This window comes from Erinaceus europaeus, chromosome 11 (assembly GCF_950295315.1).
Source record: "Erinaceus europaeus chromosome 11, mEriEur2.1, whole genome shotgun sequence".
Lineage (NCBI taxonomy): Eukaryota > Metazoa > Chordata > Mammalia > Eulipotyphla > Erinaceidae > Erinaceus > Erinaceus europaeus.
The window spans coordinates 75,754,739-75,772,530 of NC_080172.1; the positions used below are offsets into that span (position 1 = coordinate 75,754,739).

The 17,792-nt window shown below is 36.0% G+C and overlaps 1 protein-coding gene across 4 annotated transcripts in view; it reads left to right on the forward strand.

Annotated features, from left to right (window-relative positions):
• FNBP1L (formin binding protein 1 like) overlaps positions 1-17,792 on the forward strand; it is a 183,312-nt gene that overhangs the window by 152,466 nt on the left and 13,054 nt on the right. For 3 of the 4 annotated variants that reach the window (XM_060202096.1, XM_060202097.1, XM_016193542.2), the window contains 4 exons: positions 29-133; positions 6,642-6,770; positions 8,365-8,511; positions 9,084-9,287. In XM_060202096.1, coding sequence (XP_060058079.1) covers positions 29-133; positions 6,642-6,770; positions 8,365-8,511; positions 9,084-9,287 — 585 coding nt within the window. Of the gene's footprint in view, positions 1-28; positions 134-6,641; positions 6,771-8,364; positions 8,512-9,083; positions 9,288-10,592; positions 10,752-16,533; positions 16,549-17,792 lie in introns of all 4 variants that reach the window. The other variant, XM_060202098.1, reaches the window with a different exon arrangement.

Here is a 17,792-nt window from a genome sequence, read left to right on the forward strand (position 1 = left end):
TCTCTGTGTTATTTTAATTTTTTAACAGAGTAAGAAGAAATTTGAAAGAGAATGTAGAGAGGCAGAAAAGGCCCAGCAGTGCTACGAAAGGCTGGATAATGATGCCAATGCAACAAAGGCGGATGTCGAAAAGGTAAGAAATAACTCAGACCCACTTTGACATCAAGTTACTGTTCTTGCATCTGAACAGTAGATACAGTATTTTTATTGAGATTAGAATTTTCCTAAAGAGAACCTGGGAGACAGCATAATGGCTCTGTAGAAGATTTTCATGTTCTCTGCCCAAGGTTTAATCCCTAGCACCACCATAGTCCAGAGCCAGACAGTGCTTTGCTTTCTTTCTCGTTAAAATAAATTTAAAAAAATGATTTCCCCCAAGAGTTACAGTTAACGTAAGCTAAAATACAAATACTTGTCTACTTTAAGTTACACAAATTGGTTTGAGAAGAAAATGTGTTTATTGTGTTGTAACGTCTTCACTGCATTTGACATAGTTGCTTTTTAATTTTTTTTTAATTTTCCCTTTTGCTGCCCTTGTTTTTTATTGTTGTAGTTATTATTGGTGTTATTGATGTTGTTGGATAGGACAGAGATAAATGAAGAGAGATGGGGAAGACAGGGGGAGAGGAAGAGAGACACCTGCGGACCTGTTTCACCCCTTGTGAAGTGACTCCTCTGTAGGTTGGGAGCCGGGGGCTCGAACGGGGATCCTTACGCCGGCCCTTGCACTTTGTGCCATGTGCGCTTAACCCACTGACTCCCCAATAGTTTCTTTTTAAATAAAGTTTTTATTGGTCATTTAATATTGATTTACAAAATTATGAGATAACGGATATAACTTCACTCTGTTCCCACCACCAGATTTCTGTGTCCTTTTCTTCGCTGGAAACTGCAGTAGTTCTCCCAAGGTCACAGATAAGGGCTATTATTTCTCTTTCTTTCTTTCTTTCTTTCTTTCTTTCTTTCTTTCTTTCTTTCTTTCTTTCTTTCTTCCCTCCAGGGTTATTGCTAGGGCTCGGAATCTACTGCTCCTGGAGGTCATTTTTCCCTTTTGTTACCCTTGTTTATTGTTGTTGTTGTTATTGCTGTTGTTGCTGGATAGGACAGAGAAATTGAGAGGATAAGGGGGGTGGGAGAAAGACACCTGCAGACTTAAATCACCACTTGTGAAGCGACCCCCCCCCCCCCAGGCAGGTGGGGGGTGGGGGAAGGGGGCGGGGCTTGAACTGGGATGCTTAGGCCAATTCTTGCTCTTCAAGCCATGTGCACTTAATACGTTGTGCTACCACCTCACCCCCTATTTATTTTTATTTTTAATATTATTTGTTTATTAGTGAATAGAGATAGACAGAAACTGAGGAGGGGAGGGGAAAATACGGAGCGAGACAGATACCTGCAGCCCTGCTTCACCACTCATGAAGCTTTCCCCCTGCAGGTGAGAACCAGAGGCTTGAACCTGGGGTCTTGTGCATTGTAATGTGTGTGCTTAGCCAGGTGCACCACCGCCTGGCCCCTGGGTTAAAATCCTTTATGGGGTGCATGAGGTAGGAGTTCTGGTTTCTTTAATTGCTTCTCTGCTGGATGTGTGTGTTTGCTGGTCGATCCATACCCCCATCCTGTTTCTATCATTCTCTAGTGGGATAAGGGTCTGGAGAGGTGAGGTCCATGGGGCACATTTGTGAGGTCTTCTGCCCAGGGAGGTCAGGATGAAATAATGGTGGCTAAAAGATGTTAAGATACAAAGCAGGACAGAGAGATAGACCTACTTCACCACTCATGCTTCACCACCTCCTGTACATAGGGACCAGGGGTTTGAACACACTGTAATGCATGTGCTTAACCAGATACGCCATTGCCTGGCCCTTGATTTTCTTTATTTAAACATTTTAATTTTTTATTAGAGATTTAATAATGCTTTATAAGACTGTAAGATTACAGAGGAGTAAGTTTCATACTGTGTACCACCAAAGTTCTGTGCATGCTTCTCCTCTGCCCCTAATAACCCTCACAAACTCTGAGAGGCCATTTGGTTACCTTTTTAGTGAGGTGTTTCAGTTACCATATTTCTTTTTTAATTTTCAAATCATATTTCATATATGAATGAAACCATCTTGTAATTGGCCATTTCATTAAACATAATGATTTCCAGTTCTCAGAGGATACAGTCTCATATATATTTTTTAATGTCTTTATTGGGGAATTAATGTTTTACATTCGACAGTAAATACAATAGTTTGTACATGCATAACATTTCTAAGCTTTCTGTATAACAATACAACACTCACTAGGTCCTCTGTCATCCTTTTTGGACCTATATCCCCCCCACCCCCACCCCCACCCCCACCCCAGAGTCTTTTACTTTGGTGCAATACACCAATTCCAGTTCAGGTTCTACTTGTGTTTTCTCTTCTGATCTTCTTTTTCAACTTCTGCCTGAGAGTGAGATCATCCCATATTCATCCTTCTCTTTCTGACTTACTTCACTTAACATGAATTTTTCAAGGTCTACCCAAGATCGGCTGAAAATGGTGAAGTCACCATTTTTTTACAGCTGAGTAGTATTTCATTGTGTATATATGTACCACAACTTGCTCAGCCATTCATCTGTTGTTGAACACCTGGGTTGCTTCCAGGTTTTGGCTATTACAAATTGTGCTGCTAAGAACATATGTGTACACAGATCTTTTTGGCTGGGTGTGTTGGGTTCCTTAGGATATATCCCCAGGAGAGTAAGGTAATTAAATGGTTCACAGTTGTGCTAATTGACAGTTGTTTCAATATTATTTTGATCCCTGAGTTGGAGCTCAGTAGCTTAAAAGCCTCCTTTGTTCTTTTTCTTCCCTGTAGGCTATGGGAGCCTGAGGGCTTTTAAAGTATATGTAGGCTTCTTATCTTAATCACTGACTGTTGACCAAAAGATAAAGCAGGGTGGGGCAGAGATAATCCAGTGGTTATGCAAAGAGACTCTCACAGCCCCACCACTAAGCCATGGAGGTAGAGATCTCCTGAGTTTTCTGGTTAGTTCTCTGTCCCCTGGTGTCAGCACACCACCTCTCTGCTGCTGCTCCAGATTCTGAGGGCAGTAGCAGTGGAGACTCACAGTTGCATTTGGTGAGTCTTAGGGAGTCCTCTCCTCCCTTCAGCCATCTTTTTGTTGGTGAAACAGTGGACGTTGTGTCTCAACTGGTAAACTGCTAGACCGTTACCAGCCACTTAATCTCTCCCTAGGGTCTTCTCTGTCCACGAGCCACACGTGTTTGCACTCACCGGTGATTTGGCGGGTTCCTGAAGTCGTTTCTCGTCCTGTCTTGTTTCGGTCCCATGTGGTCTCCTTTGACATTCCTAGTTGACCTGGGAGAGGAGAGGAGAGAAACACAGCTGCTCAGTCTCATCTTTTTAGAATGAGGAGTACCATTCCATTGAGTATATATCCCCATAACTCTATAACTTCTTTTTCTATTTACTGCAACACTAGGGAATGAACCAGGGATTTCATATATGTGTGATACTACTGGCAGGAAGGTAGATTTTCCTGGCCCAGCTTTATATATATATATACATACACACACATACACACAAGAATGAAAGGGAGATACCACATAGCGGTCCATCATCCATGGAGTTCCCTCTGGTGCCATCCATGATCCTCCTGTATGGTGCCAAGGCTTGTGTCTAGGTCCTCAAGCATGGTTATGTGTGCACTATCCCCACTCAGCTATCTGCTGTGTGTCTACGACCCTTCTTCCTTTAATATAACTCCTCAGTTTGGTTTGTTTGGTTTTGTTCTACCAAGGTTATTGTTGGGGCTCAGTACCTGTAAGATGAAACCACTGCTCCTGGTGACTACTTTTTCCTTTCAGCCACTCCCCCTTCCTGCTTTATCTGATAGAACAGATAGGAATTGAGAGAGGATGGGGAGATAGATAGATCCCTCCAGCACTGTTTCATTGCTTGTGAAGCTTGTCCTCTGCAGATGGGGGCTGGGGCTGGGGCTGGGGCTGGGGCTGGGGCTTGAGTATTCCATAACTTCTTTACTCAGTTGATTATTGCTGGACATTTAGGTTGCTTCCATAACATGACTATTGTGAATGATGCAGAATGCACATAGCCTTTTGAATTAGTGTATATCTTTTTAATGCTCATTTGTACGACCCCTTTAATTATTAGATAATTAGGAAAGTTTTGGAAATTTGTTTTAAGAACTAGAGAGTAAAGGAAGTCTGTTTTTAGTGACCTGAAAGGGAACATAGTTTCAAGTTACTACTGAAACTAGAAAATAAAAATAGAGGAAAGGTTAGAGAGGGAGCCTGTGGTAATTAATCTTTTTAAAGAAAAGGCAGTGCCTGGCACACAATGTGAACATACTTAATTCTACTGAACTATACACTTATAAATGCCTGAGCTGGTAAATTCTATAAAATAGAGTGTGCAAATATGCATTATCATGTATTTTACAATTATAAATCAAAATGTAAATGCAGTATTTTAAGAAAGAAAGAAAGGGGGGTCAGGCAGTAGCGCACAGCTGGTCAAGTGCACATGGCACAAAGCGCAAGGACCAGCGTAAGGATCCTGGTTCGAGCCCCTGCCTCCCCACCTGCAGGGGGGTTACTTCACAAGTGGTGAAGCAGGTCTGTAGGTGTCTCTCTCCCCCTCTCTGTCTTCCCCTCCTGTCTCAGTTTCTGTCTGTTCAACAAGAAGTTAAAAAATAACTGGTAAAATTCCACACTATTCCAACCACCAGCATTCTGTGTCCCCATTCTCTCCATTGGAAACTGCAGTGATTTCTCCCAAGGTCACAGATTTCTATAACTCTGTCTGTTGTTTATCTATATATTTTTTTTCTATGGTCCTGCCTTCGCTCCCATTTTAAGTCAGTCATCTTCCCCTAGCATTTTACCCCCTCTGGGAGTATGGACCAAAATCCTTTATGAGGTGCAGAAAGTAGGAGGTCTAGCTTCTATAATTGCTTTTTGCTGGACATGGTTGTTGACAGGTCGATTAATACCACCAGCCTGTTTCTATTTTTCCTTAGTGTAAATTTGTATTTTAATATTCTGTCTGGTGTATATTATATTTACATAACTCATTTTGAAAGCATTTCTCTAAATTCTTGTAATTAGAGCACTATATTTTAAATTAGCTTTTCTTAAGGTACCTATAGTTTTGGGGAGTTGTTGGTGTCTCACGCCATGCAGTGCCAATCTTGCCATGAGAATGAGTCTCATACTCGAGCACTTAGGTTTGTGTGTCTGGCCACCACATTGGAAACACAGTGTACATGGGGAAACTTCACACGTTGTGGAGTTGGTACTGTGGGTCTTTTGTCAAGTCCCTGAGCCCCTCTTGCAGGGGGTGCAGTGCTGCAGGTATCTCTCTTTATCTTATTCTCTCTCTCAATAAACAAATAAATATTACTGGGAACGGTTGAGTCATGTAGACACCAACCTGCAGCAGTAGCCCTGGTGGTCAAAAAAACAAAACACCTCCCCACCCACAAAAAAGTGCTGATAGTTGTGGTTTTTTTTTTTGTTTTTTTTTAACAGAGTACTGCTCAGCTCTGGTTTTTGGTATGGGGGATTGAACTTGGGACTTTGGCGCCTCAGGCATGAGTCTCTTTGCATAACCACAATGCTATCTCCCCTGCCCATGCTTGTAGTTTTATAGAGAGATGGAAATCATCATTAAATATTATCAAAAAAATATCCCACCCCACCCCCATTTTGCCTCCAGGGTTATCAGTGGGGCTCAGTGCCTACACTATGAATCCACTGCTCCTGGAGGCTATTTTTTCCTGTTTTGTTGCCCTTGTTGTTTATCGTTGTGGTAGTTATTATTATTGTTGTTGGTTAGGACAGAGAAGGGGAGAGAAAACCTGCTTTACCACTTGTGAAGCAACCCCCTTGCATGTGGGGAGCCGGGGGCTTGAACCTGGATCCTTATTCTGATCCTTGTGCTTAACCCACTGTGCTACTGCCAGGCCCCCTAAATAACACATTTTTATCATTATTTGATTTCACTGTGGTTTTGAATTGGACATAGTGGGTGAAGTTTGAAGCAATGTTTCACCATTAAATTTTAAATAGTCTAAAATCTTTCCGGTGTTTTTTCCTCTTAACTGAAAGCTTACTGTTTCAAGTGAAAATTGTCACTGTTTACATAGTTAAGAATACGTATCTGGGGGCTAGGATATAACTCACTCAGAGTGCACACATTATCATACTGGATCACTTAGGCTGTGCATCTTGCCACCATATGGGAGCACAATGTACACGGGAAGCTTCACATGTGGAGTTGGTACTGTGGGTCTTTTTCTGTTTCTCACCCTTTAGAAAAAAGAAAAGGGGGAAAATAGAGTGTGCTATGACTAGTAGACTTGTACATATGTGAAGCCCTAGTGAAATCTGTTGGCAACAAAAGTATATAGTAAGGAGAAACTTAATTTGAATGGATTACTGGATGGGGAATAACTGTTGCATTAAGAGAAAGGAAATACTGTAATAGACTGCTCTGGTGAAAAGATCCATACAAGCATCTCCTTAAAATATATATATATACACACACACACATGTTTAGTATAGCTTTAGAAAAGTGAATCAGATAGGATTTTGTAATAATGATTTTGACCAATTTACTTCCAGGCCAAGCAGCAGTTGAATCTTCGCACACATATGGCTGATGAAAATAAAAATGAATATGCTGCACAGTTACAAAACTTCAATGGAGAACAACATAAGCATTTCTACATAGTGATTCCTCAGATTTACAAGGTAAAATTTAGACAATATGCAATTAATACGGCTTTAGAGTTGCAAGGAGACAGACATCAGTGTTTCTAGATTCATAGTTCTCAAGATGATCAGTCAGCATATTTTCCTTATGTTTATAAATTTAAAAACCTTATTTTTCCTAACTTTGAGATCACAAAATTTCTAGAGACTTAAATTTTAATACTGTATCATTAAATATACCATAGAGGGAATTATTAGAATTCTTTATTGTATTATGGTCATTTATAAATGGGACGTGGCTTTTTGAGACTGTCCTAAATAATTGGCATTAGTCCAAGTGGCAGTAATAAATCTTATGAAATATTTTCACTGGTCCAGTTTTTTCATACTTGTCTTCCTAGATGCCAGACCATAAATGTAATTCAGGTCACACTTGCTTTTAAATTTTACCCATCGTTGTTTGATGATAGCTTGCCAAATAGCTGTAGATAAAAGCCTCAAAATTTATATGATGGTTATATGATGTTCTTGATTTTCTAGGATGGAGAGAAATTGGAGTATTGGCTTTACTGAAAGTATTTAAACAAGTCAGATCTGAGCGATCATGCAGGAATACATAGATACATCTCTGTGTGCGCGCGCGCACACACACACACACACACACACACACACACATTTTTTCCCCCCTCTTCTTTTTAAGGCAAGTTAGAAGTACAAAAGAAGCATAATGTGAGAGGTGGTTGAGGAGAGAGCAGTAGGTATCAGATGCTGGCCATTTAATCCAGAGCATCAGTCCTGCCAGTCCACATTCTAGGGTGCTTTTTCTAGGCTTATGAATTAAACCTTCATTTTCTGGCAGAGACCTTTGCCTTGAGACTAATTATTTTTTGTTCTATGGAGCTTGATCATTTTATTTGGACTTTGCTTTGAAACAGTTTTGCTGTTTTTTAAATTCTGGGAGCAGTTCTTTTGTGAAAATGCAAGCCTCAAAATAAAGAAGAAAATATATTATCCAGGCTATTAGTGTTTGAAATCTTGAAGTCATAACTGCTTCCTAGGAGAAATAAAGGTCATTGTTGGTAAATAAGAAGTGTTAAACAATGCTTTTATTGACCTCATGTAATTCAACATAAATTTTAGTGGCATGTACCAATTTTGAATTGTGAGGATTCCATCACTTTGACCAAGTGGCTTCCTGTTTTTTCCTGTATTCCCAGACTCCTTGATAATTAATTGCTCAGACCTGTTGACTGTGGTAGGTGTAGGTACCTACCTGGTGGTATGCAGTCCTGGATTTTTACAAATTTATTTAAGGGCTCAGATATCTTATAGATATATTTTGTAGGCCAACTGGTTACTAAGGAACAGAAAATAGCGTGAAATTCTGATGTATAGGATGCAGAGTATAGGTAGTCAGTAGGAGGAACCCATTTATATAACAATTTTAGGATATACTGAAAGCCTTGATCATTTCCTTCTACTATTTAACAGACCTCAAAATCTAAGTATTATAAGTATAGTTCTTGTTAAAAGATACTAAAAACAGTGTAGCTATTAGCGTAGGCTCTGGGAGTGAGGCTGCTTCAGAATGAAGAAAAATCCTTTTTTTTTTTTTTTAATTCCTGATTATTAGCAACTACAAGAAATGGATGAACGGAGGACTATTAAACTCAGTGAGTGTTACCGAGGGTTTGCAGACTCAGAACGCAAAGTTATTCCTATAATTTCAAAATGCTTGGAAGGAATGATTCTTGCAGCAAAATCGGTTGATGAAAGAAGAGTAAGTACTGTATAACTATGTTTGAATAAATATGCTTCTTGGCTTAGGTTTATAGTGTAAGCTAGTGAAATGAACTGGGAAAAGGGGGTGTAGTAATAGGTGAGTAGTTGATTTTAATAATTTATAGAAATATGTGTGACAAAATGGTCTCTAAGAATCATTTAACATTAAACTTATATATACTGTCTCCAGGGTTATCACTGTGGTTCGGTGCCAGCACTACAAACCCACTGTTCCTGGCAAACATTTTTTCCATTGTATTGGATAGGACAGAGAGAAGTTGAGAGAGGAGGGGGAGATTGAAGAGCAGAGAAAAAGATACCTGCAGACCTGCTTCACCAGGTCCCTTTGTTACTTATATCTCTTCTTAAAATTAGTACTCAGATGAATTTCAGTACATAAAAGCTACGGAATGAAACATAAATATCACAAATTAGTAATGTGGTAATTTGTAAATTCATGTTTATTGTTTTTCTAGTAAAATGAAAAATTTAGGGTCATTGAATTTCCTGCGAAATTATTTTAAACCTCTAATAATTATTGGGGAGTAAAAGCATGTCTCTTGTATATAGGACTCTCAAATGGTAGTAGACTCCTTCAAATCAGGATTTGAACCTCCAGGAGACTTTCCATTTGAAGATTACAGTCAGCATATTTATAGAACCATTTCTGATGGGACTATTAGTACATCCAAACAGGAAAGTGGGAAGATGGATGCCAAAACCACAGTAGGAAAGGCCAAGGGCAAGTTGTGGCTCTTTGGAAAGAAGCCAAAGGTAAAAGTCATAAAATTCCTCTATCTTACTATTGTTTTAATTTGCAATTTAAGTCAGTGTTGATATTGACTAGATGATTAGTTACTGTTAGTATATTTTAAATACTTTAACTTTTCACTTATTAGAAGCATTTATACCTAATAAAAATTATTTCTACATTTAATTTTGACCACCATTTAATGATGAGTAAAGTTATTATATACGGTATTAACATCTACTGTATATTTTTAAAAATGTATAGTATCAACTAACTGGCAATTTTTAACTAGATTTAATAACTGTAGCAATAATGAATGTCGTTAGGTTTGATAGATCTTATTGGTAGTTATTTTATTTCCTATGTAAATTTTTAATGGGAAGAGATCAGTGTGTTTTAAGATAATTAAAAATCTGTTTTTTCTTAGTTTCTTGTTGGAACTCAACTTTTGATGTGTTATAGGCAGCTGAATCTGGTTTGGCAGATAAGTAGCATATTAGATGAGTGCTTACTCTCTCTAACCAGTTTAGTCATTATAATAGTGACATCAGTAGGGGGACAGGTACATACTTTTAATCTGTATGCTGTATTTTTAAAAATACATGGTTTAAATTCCTCTGTCTGATCTTGGTTTATTAATGATGATAAAATTTAATTCATTACAGTATAGTATAAAGTACAATTAGAATTGCTAATTTAATTTTTAATAATATTGTCCAGTTGAGAAATTAAGTGGTATTATTTTTTTTAATCATTTCTATGTGTAGCTAGGAGAGTTTAGAAAAAAGAGTAATACTGAAATAAAAGAAAATAAGTATAATAATGATTAAACAGAAAACCTATGAAATAAGTCACAAATGTAATGAAGTTACTGTGTAGTTGTGATAGTAATTAGTGACAATTTTACTATTTCATAGACATTGTCATTTGATACCAATAACTATAGTAGTTACCTTTTTATTTGACAGGTAAAAGTTGGAATTTATCTAACTAGGTGATACTAATGTTACAGAAATCAGAAGAGAACATTTTTTAATCGAGTTTATTTTGCTCTAACATAATTTATGTACTTTATATCTTTAGTCTGTCATCTTGTAGAATGATAATCAAGTAAAGTTGTACAATTGAAAAATTGAATTCAGTTTTTTTAAATGGCAATTTTGGCAGAACTGTGTTAACATTTGTTTAGTTTCTTTTTTTTTTTATTGAAAACTATTTGAGATATATTTTGTGAACCGTATGTTGCCAAAGATAGAAATTTTCATTTAGGAAAAAAAAAAAACTATGCACATTTGGCTTATTGATTCCTCTCTTTATTTTCGCATTAGCCACAGTCCCCACCCTTAACCCCTACTAGTTTATTCACATCCAGTACTCCTAATGGGTCCCAGTTTCTCACATTCTCCATTGAGCCTGTGCATTATTGTATGAATGAGATAAAAACAGGGAAGCCCAGAATTCCTTCTTTCAGAAGCCTCAAAAGAGGGGTAAGTTTAATAATGGGTTAAAATGCATGATGGCCTATATTGTGTGTGTAGTGTGGCTTTTAATACTCTCCACCCTCATTATAAGGCTCTCTCCTATAAATACGTAGTTTAAAACTCCACAGAATTAAGTATAGCAGCCCTCAAGTTAAAAACAAAACAAAACTCCTCTTTATAACATTTGAAAATACACTCAACCATAAAAGAATGGTATTATAAAGAGGGTGCTGGGTACAATCATACTAGCTACTTTTTTGTTCATGTGAAATCATATGTCCACCATTGTTGTGTAATGTATTTACATTTTTAAGACTTTCAGTAATTTGTCACTGAAGTTACTCATGTAATAGTTTGTCACTGATAATGACTTCTACAAATTCATATAGTATTATTTTATTGACAAAACTGAAGTTCAGTCTTAACTGCCCTGATTTTAGAAGCATAAAAACAATTTCTAATATAAAATGAAAGACAGATATGTTAACTCTAAGATTGTATATCAAATTAAAATAATATATTAGAAATTAATTGATAAGCTTATAAAGCTTATACAAAATAAGAAAATATTGGATATTAAGTAACACATGAATTTATTTTTATAAAATAAAAGTTTTTTGCTAGAACCTTGCTTTTTTTTTTCCATTGGCTAGTCTCTGATATTTACTTATAATTGAAAATACTCTACAAATAAATAGGTTCCAAATAGTAGAAAGCAGATATTAATTTTTCTTAGTAGCAGCTATTATATATCACTGGTAAATAATTTAGCATTCCACTATGTGAGGCTAATTTTTCTTATTTGTGTTTAAATTTAAGAACATCTTTGTAACATTCATAGCTTAAAATTTAGATACATTTATGAAATTTGTTCCAGTATTTGTTTGGACATGAAAAAAATGTGATAACCTACAGAAGAGAGTTATCACTCTCATAAAAAGTCTAATTATTAACTGTAATAGACTACAGTTGGCCTTCTTTTATTGCTCTCTTCCCCCATTCACTACCTCTTCCCATCTATCTTTCAATTCTTCTTTTTGGTTTTTTAGTTTTTATATCTTACCTTTCTTACTTTTTGTAGCTGTTGCTGTCTCATACTGCTTTAATTGGGTTTCTCACATGTAAACCAAGATATATTAGTTCAGGGCAAGATTTCATTATTACCTACATTTCCATTCAAAGAACAAGAAATTTAAATGATAGAAACAGCAGGGGTCCACGTGTGGCACACCTAGTTGAGCATACATCTTATAATGCACAAGGTCCTGGTTCAAGCCCCTGTTCCCTACTGCAGGAGCAAAGTTTCACCTGGGGTGAAGCAGTACTACAGGTGTGTCTCTCTCTTTTTCTCTCCATCTCACCCTCCCATCTCAATTTCTGTCTCTATCCAATTTAAAACAAACAAAAAACAGCAGACATATTCTAATGTATTAGATACCCTTTTTTAGATTTTCTTTTTTACTAAAATGACATGCAGTTCTTGGTATTTTCCTTACTTCTGTGTGTGAATATCATAGCTGATGACATTTTGAAAAATCTCTGAATGTATCTGTACTATACCTCTAAACACTTCATAGTATAGGTAGTTCATAGTCATTTTTAGAAGTCCATATTACTTGTTTGAAAGTATTAAGGAATCATGTTTGTGGCTTCTGTTGCCCAAGTTATAATGATATAATTAATCTTTTCTATGATTTATAATATGTTAACTGATATGTAAATCATGAAAGATTACTATTTAGTACTTTTGTACTCATTTATGTACTTTACATATTGATTCTACCAGGCCCAGTTAACAATATTTTCTTTTTAATATAGTCATCAGGATATGAAATAAAAGTAATTATAGGTTATTCTAATTGTGAGCCTTGGAAAAAAGTTTAAATATGTGAAATCCTTATTATTGGATAACTACATTTGTAGGTAAAATTTTATAGCTATACAACTTGAAAGTATAGTTTCACTTTTTTTTTTTTTTTTTAGATCAAAGCATCTGTTAGCTCAGCTGTGGTTATTGGTAGTACTGGAGATTGAACTTGGGATCTCTCATACATACCATTTTAATATTATATATTAGCACATTGTTTTAGGGAAGTCTAGTTCCAAAAGACTAAAATCTTTGTGTGTATGTTTGTGTGTGTGTATGTGTGAACTTGCATGCAATTTTACTGCTCCAGGTCCACCTTTTCATTCAGGGAAAGAGACAGAGATAGAGGGAGAGCAATGTGGCACTCGTGTTGTGGACTGCCCACATTACAAGGTATGCACTTCGTGTGTTGAACCTCAGACTTTTTTGTTTTGGTTATCACAGGCTTCAGTACTGTGGGTCAACTTTAGATAGATAGAAGGGGGAAAGAGGAGAGGGAGAGAAGAAGAGGTAGGGATAGAGCCAGAGACAGAGACCACAGCACTGGTTTCCTCCAATGTGGTGGGGGCCAGGGTCTAAACTGGATTGGGCTCATGGCAAAGCAGATGTGCTACCAAGTGCTATTTTGATGGTTCCTGCCTCTTTTACTAGTTGTCATGTCAAAGAAAGTAGTAGTAGTCAAGGTAGCAAATATGATTGGGAGCAATTGTGTGTTGAAATTTCATTGTTTTGATTGCTATTAGGTATTTCACTGGATACTGCCTTAAAAAATTAACCTAGATGTTTTCCTTTCAATTAAGATTTTTTAACCCAATAAAGAAATTAAAAAAAGAATTTTTTGAGTATAGAAAAATTCAAAAAGATGAGTTTTAAGATGCCAGTTTGTTTCTAGATAGTTTCTCATATAAGCTCATAAAGTGTACAAAGTAAGTCTTAAGGTTTCTTAAAAATTAATGAGTTGTACCATTCAAATCAGAAACTTTTGTTTTGACCTATAGTTGTCACATCATTTTCCCTAAATGCTCTTTTAGTTTTTCTGGAAAATTACAATATCTTGTTTTTAAAGCAAACCTATTATTTAAAGTTTCCAGTATACACAATGGTCTGAGATGCTATATTAGACCACTGCTTTTGTGTTTAGCTTAGTAGTCCATCTTTTCTAATAAATGATGAGGGTCTGTGATCACCTTTGATATCAAGGTCTAGTAGCCATTACTAAATATTTGATATATATCCAAACTGTACTACTTAATATATAAGTGAGCAATAACTTCTCTATAACTTTTACCTTTGAGCTTACTGCATTTCCCCCCCAAGGTAGTCTTATCTAATAATAAGAAACCCATGTATTTTTCTAAGTTATTCATGATCTTAAGGACATGATCTAGTTGTTTTTGTAAGCTCCTGTCTGTATAGAGTACAGTTCTCAGCATTTTTATATCTTGAAATGTTAATGGCCTGATATCCTTGTTTGATTCCTTTGTGTATTTAATAAGGTATAATGAAATTTCCTACCTCATGGTAATCCCATGAGAATTAGATATTTCTGTTTTTGCATTAATTACTCTTTAAAGGGAAAATACAATATTTTTTTACAAAGAATTTGAATTTTTTTGCACTTCAAATCTTAAGGGTAATGACCTATAAATTCACATGTGATTAATACTAAAACCTGACTGTCCCACGTCTGAAAAATTTGATACTTGAATACAATTATCTTAACATTTTCTCCAAAGCATATTAATATATTGTAATAACTGGAAAATATTTGTATCACTTATAAATTTAATTGGTGATAATTATAAGATGTATATCAAATTCTTATACTTTATATTTTGTTTCCTTCCATGCAACTAATAGTATAGAAGACTGTGTATAAATTTAAAAATTAAAACCTATGTATCTCACCAGTAATTTTGTCACAGGAGAAAAGTTTTTTGATTCTTGAAACTACTGACAGTCTAAAGAATGTTAAGTCTAATTTGGAAATATACTGGATAGTAAATGTCATCTTTTCATCATAACCATTAATCTATATGGCCAGTTCATCAGAGATAAGGGGTAGATATTTTTGTTGTTTATTAAAATATTTACTATGTGAAATTCTACCTTAACATTCCCCTCTTCTCCACCTAGAGCATGATTTAGAAAGCTGGGAAAAATAAATCTGATGGATCTGACCAAAAGGCAATGAATTTGAAGATAAACTTTGTGAAATTCTACTGTGTATTGTGTGTGTGTGTGTGTGTGTGTGTGTGTGTTTATAGTAGTAGTAGCAGTTTTGTTATTATTTGGGATGCTAAGTATAAGTAATTGCAAGTTCCAGAACCCTGCTGACATATGGAAGGAACATGGCTTAGATACATATATCCAGTGTATGTATGGTGTAAGAACACTCAGGCTATTTCATTCCCTGTTTTCAGGAAGAAAATTTTCTTACCAATTTTTTAAAAATTGAAGTTAATTTTCAATTAAAAAAATATTATTTGCTTATTTATTGGAACCAAGGCTTTGTACATTGATGATTTCATTATTGTGGGCTGATTTTTTTTTTTTTTCAGAGAGTTGAGAAACACCTGGCATCAGAGCCTCTCCATAGCTGTGGAATGACTGTGATGTTATGACTTAAACCTGGGCTGTGTGCTTGGCAAGACATAAACACTTTCTAGTGAGCTCTCCCTGTCAAAGTTAATTTTTTTGTGCTGCTTTTCAAGCATAATGATTTTAGGATAAAAACTGAAATGTAGAAGCCAATATCTTCAGAGCAAAATTCAACCTATATATTTATTTATGTCTATTTGGAAATATGTTTGGGAAACTTGAATTTGAGTGGCTTATTTACATATTCATAACAATATCTTTACATTTCTTTATTTTTTATTTTTTATTTTTTCCTTCTCCAGGGTTATTGCTGGGCTCAGTGCCTGCACCATGAATCCACCGCTCCTGGATGCCATTTTCCCCCCCCTTTTGTTGCCCTTGTTGTAGCTTTGTTGTGGTTATTATTATTGCCCTTGTTGACGCAATTCGTTGTTGGATAGGATAGAGAGAAATGGAGAGAGGAGGGGAAGACAGAGAAGGGGAGAGAAAGAGAGACACCTGCAGACCTGCTTCACCGCCTGTGAAGCGACTCCCCTGCAGGTGGGGAGCCGGGGGCTCGAACCGGGATCCTTACACCGGTCCCTGCACTTTGCGCCACATGCGCTTAACCCACTGCGCCACCACCCGACCCCCTATCTTTACATTTCTAAGAAACACCTTAAAACTAAAGTAGGAATATCCTTACCCACTCACATATTTAAATTCAAAAGCAGTATTAATAAAAACTTACATAGTAATGCTTTGTTTAATGCATTTGGAAGAGCATTACATTTTTTCAAATACTGTTTTAAAATGACTAATATTGACGGCAGGGTAGATAACATAATGGTTATGCAAAGACACTCTCAGGCCTGAGGCTCCAGAGTCCCAGGTTCAGTCTTCTGCACCACCACAAGCCAGAGCTAAGCAGTACTCAAATAAGCAGATAAAAAGAACTAATATTGTTGGCATTTAAAGAATTAAATGTTACTATTTGGGAATGAAGAACTATGTAGGTAAAATTCACTTATATAAGAATTCTCTTTTAAAGAAGAAATATATGATTGTTTACAGAGTGATAATAATTTCATTTTTGAGCTTTAGTTGCATTTAGAAAATATCTGCCCATTATCATTGGTGTATTTTTTTGTGTGTGTATGTGAGTAATTTGCTTTCCAAAATATGTGCTGTAAATTGTTTTCTGGCTTAATTGCTTGGATTTGGAAATGTACATGATTTCTTTTAGTATTGTAAGAAAAAGTATAGGTTATTGCATCCTCTGTATTATGGCTTCATGCGAATAATTTGCCATTTCTTTCTGTTTTCCATTGAACTATTCAGTGGTCGGTGAAGATGGTAAGCCTTATGTGCTGATCTATATATACTGTGCCAACGTTAAGTAATTTCAAAACATTGTTTTGTTTAATTCAGAAAGTAGTAAGGTACATATCCACATTTTCACCTTGTTATGTGTGTTTTTTAAAAATTTATCCATAGTCCAATCATAACGAGAACCTCTTGACATCATAAGTTTGAAAATTAATGTGGGTGACTGTAATCAGTCCATTTGTGTTTTTAGATATTTGGTAGAGTCCTTGTCATCTTACAGAGAATGAAATTATAGCTAAATCTTTAAAAAAATTACACAGAATACAAGTTTGTTTCTGCAGGAAGAAAATTAAACAGTGATTTTTCTTAGCACTTTTAAAAAGATCATATAAGTTTAATTTGCACTTTACCACAAAATCACTTGCTTTTCTGAAAAGAAAGCTTTTCTTTAGAGCTTGCTTCTGTGCTATTGAAAAGGAGTGAAAGCACAAGCATGTGCCTTCTTAAATCCTGTGTGCGCGCGCGTGTGTTGATGTGTGATGTTTCTAAACTATTTACTTAAAATGTTTTCACACTGCTTCTGAAGACTATATCCTCAATTACTGGGTACTTGCATTATTTCTTATTTTTTGAAAATCGACCACTCTTGCAGTTTGGTCTTTTATAAATTCCTTGTAGTAGTTGTTAAATGCTCCAGAAGTCTTTGGTACAATCATTGGAAATAGTGAGTTCAGTGCTCATATTCTATAAAAGACAATACTATATGTTATAATGGGGCTTAGCAATGCAAGTGTCTATTGTTTTTTAAAAATTAAATATTTTAAACATTTTATTTTAATAATAGAGAAAATACATGGAAGGGGTGAGAACTAGAACATTATTCAGCTCTAGTTTATGATAGTGCCAGGGACTGAGTCTACTACCTCAGAGCTTCAGGCATGAAAATCTTTTCCATAGCCATTATGCTCTCTCCCTTCCCCTTGTTTTTATATTTGTTGCTAATAAATTTAAGAAAGTTTGGTTAGAGTCAGAGTATGATAGACTTACTTGTTTTGTGGTTGTCAGTGGGCCTCACTACTCTAGACTGACTTTTTTAGATAGAGACAGTGGAAGATACTGAAGCACTGAAGCTTCTCTCAGTGTGCTTGGGGCTGGGCTCTGTGATGGGTTATACTCATGATAAAGGAAGCACACTATCCAGGTGAGCTATCTTGACACCTCCCGATTAAAAAATTTCTAGGAATGAATATTCATTCTTTTTGCGGACAATG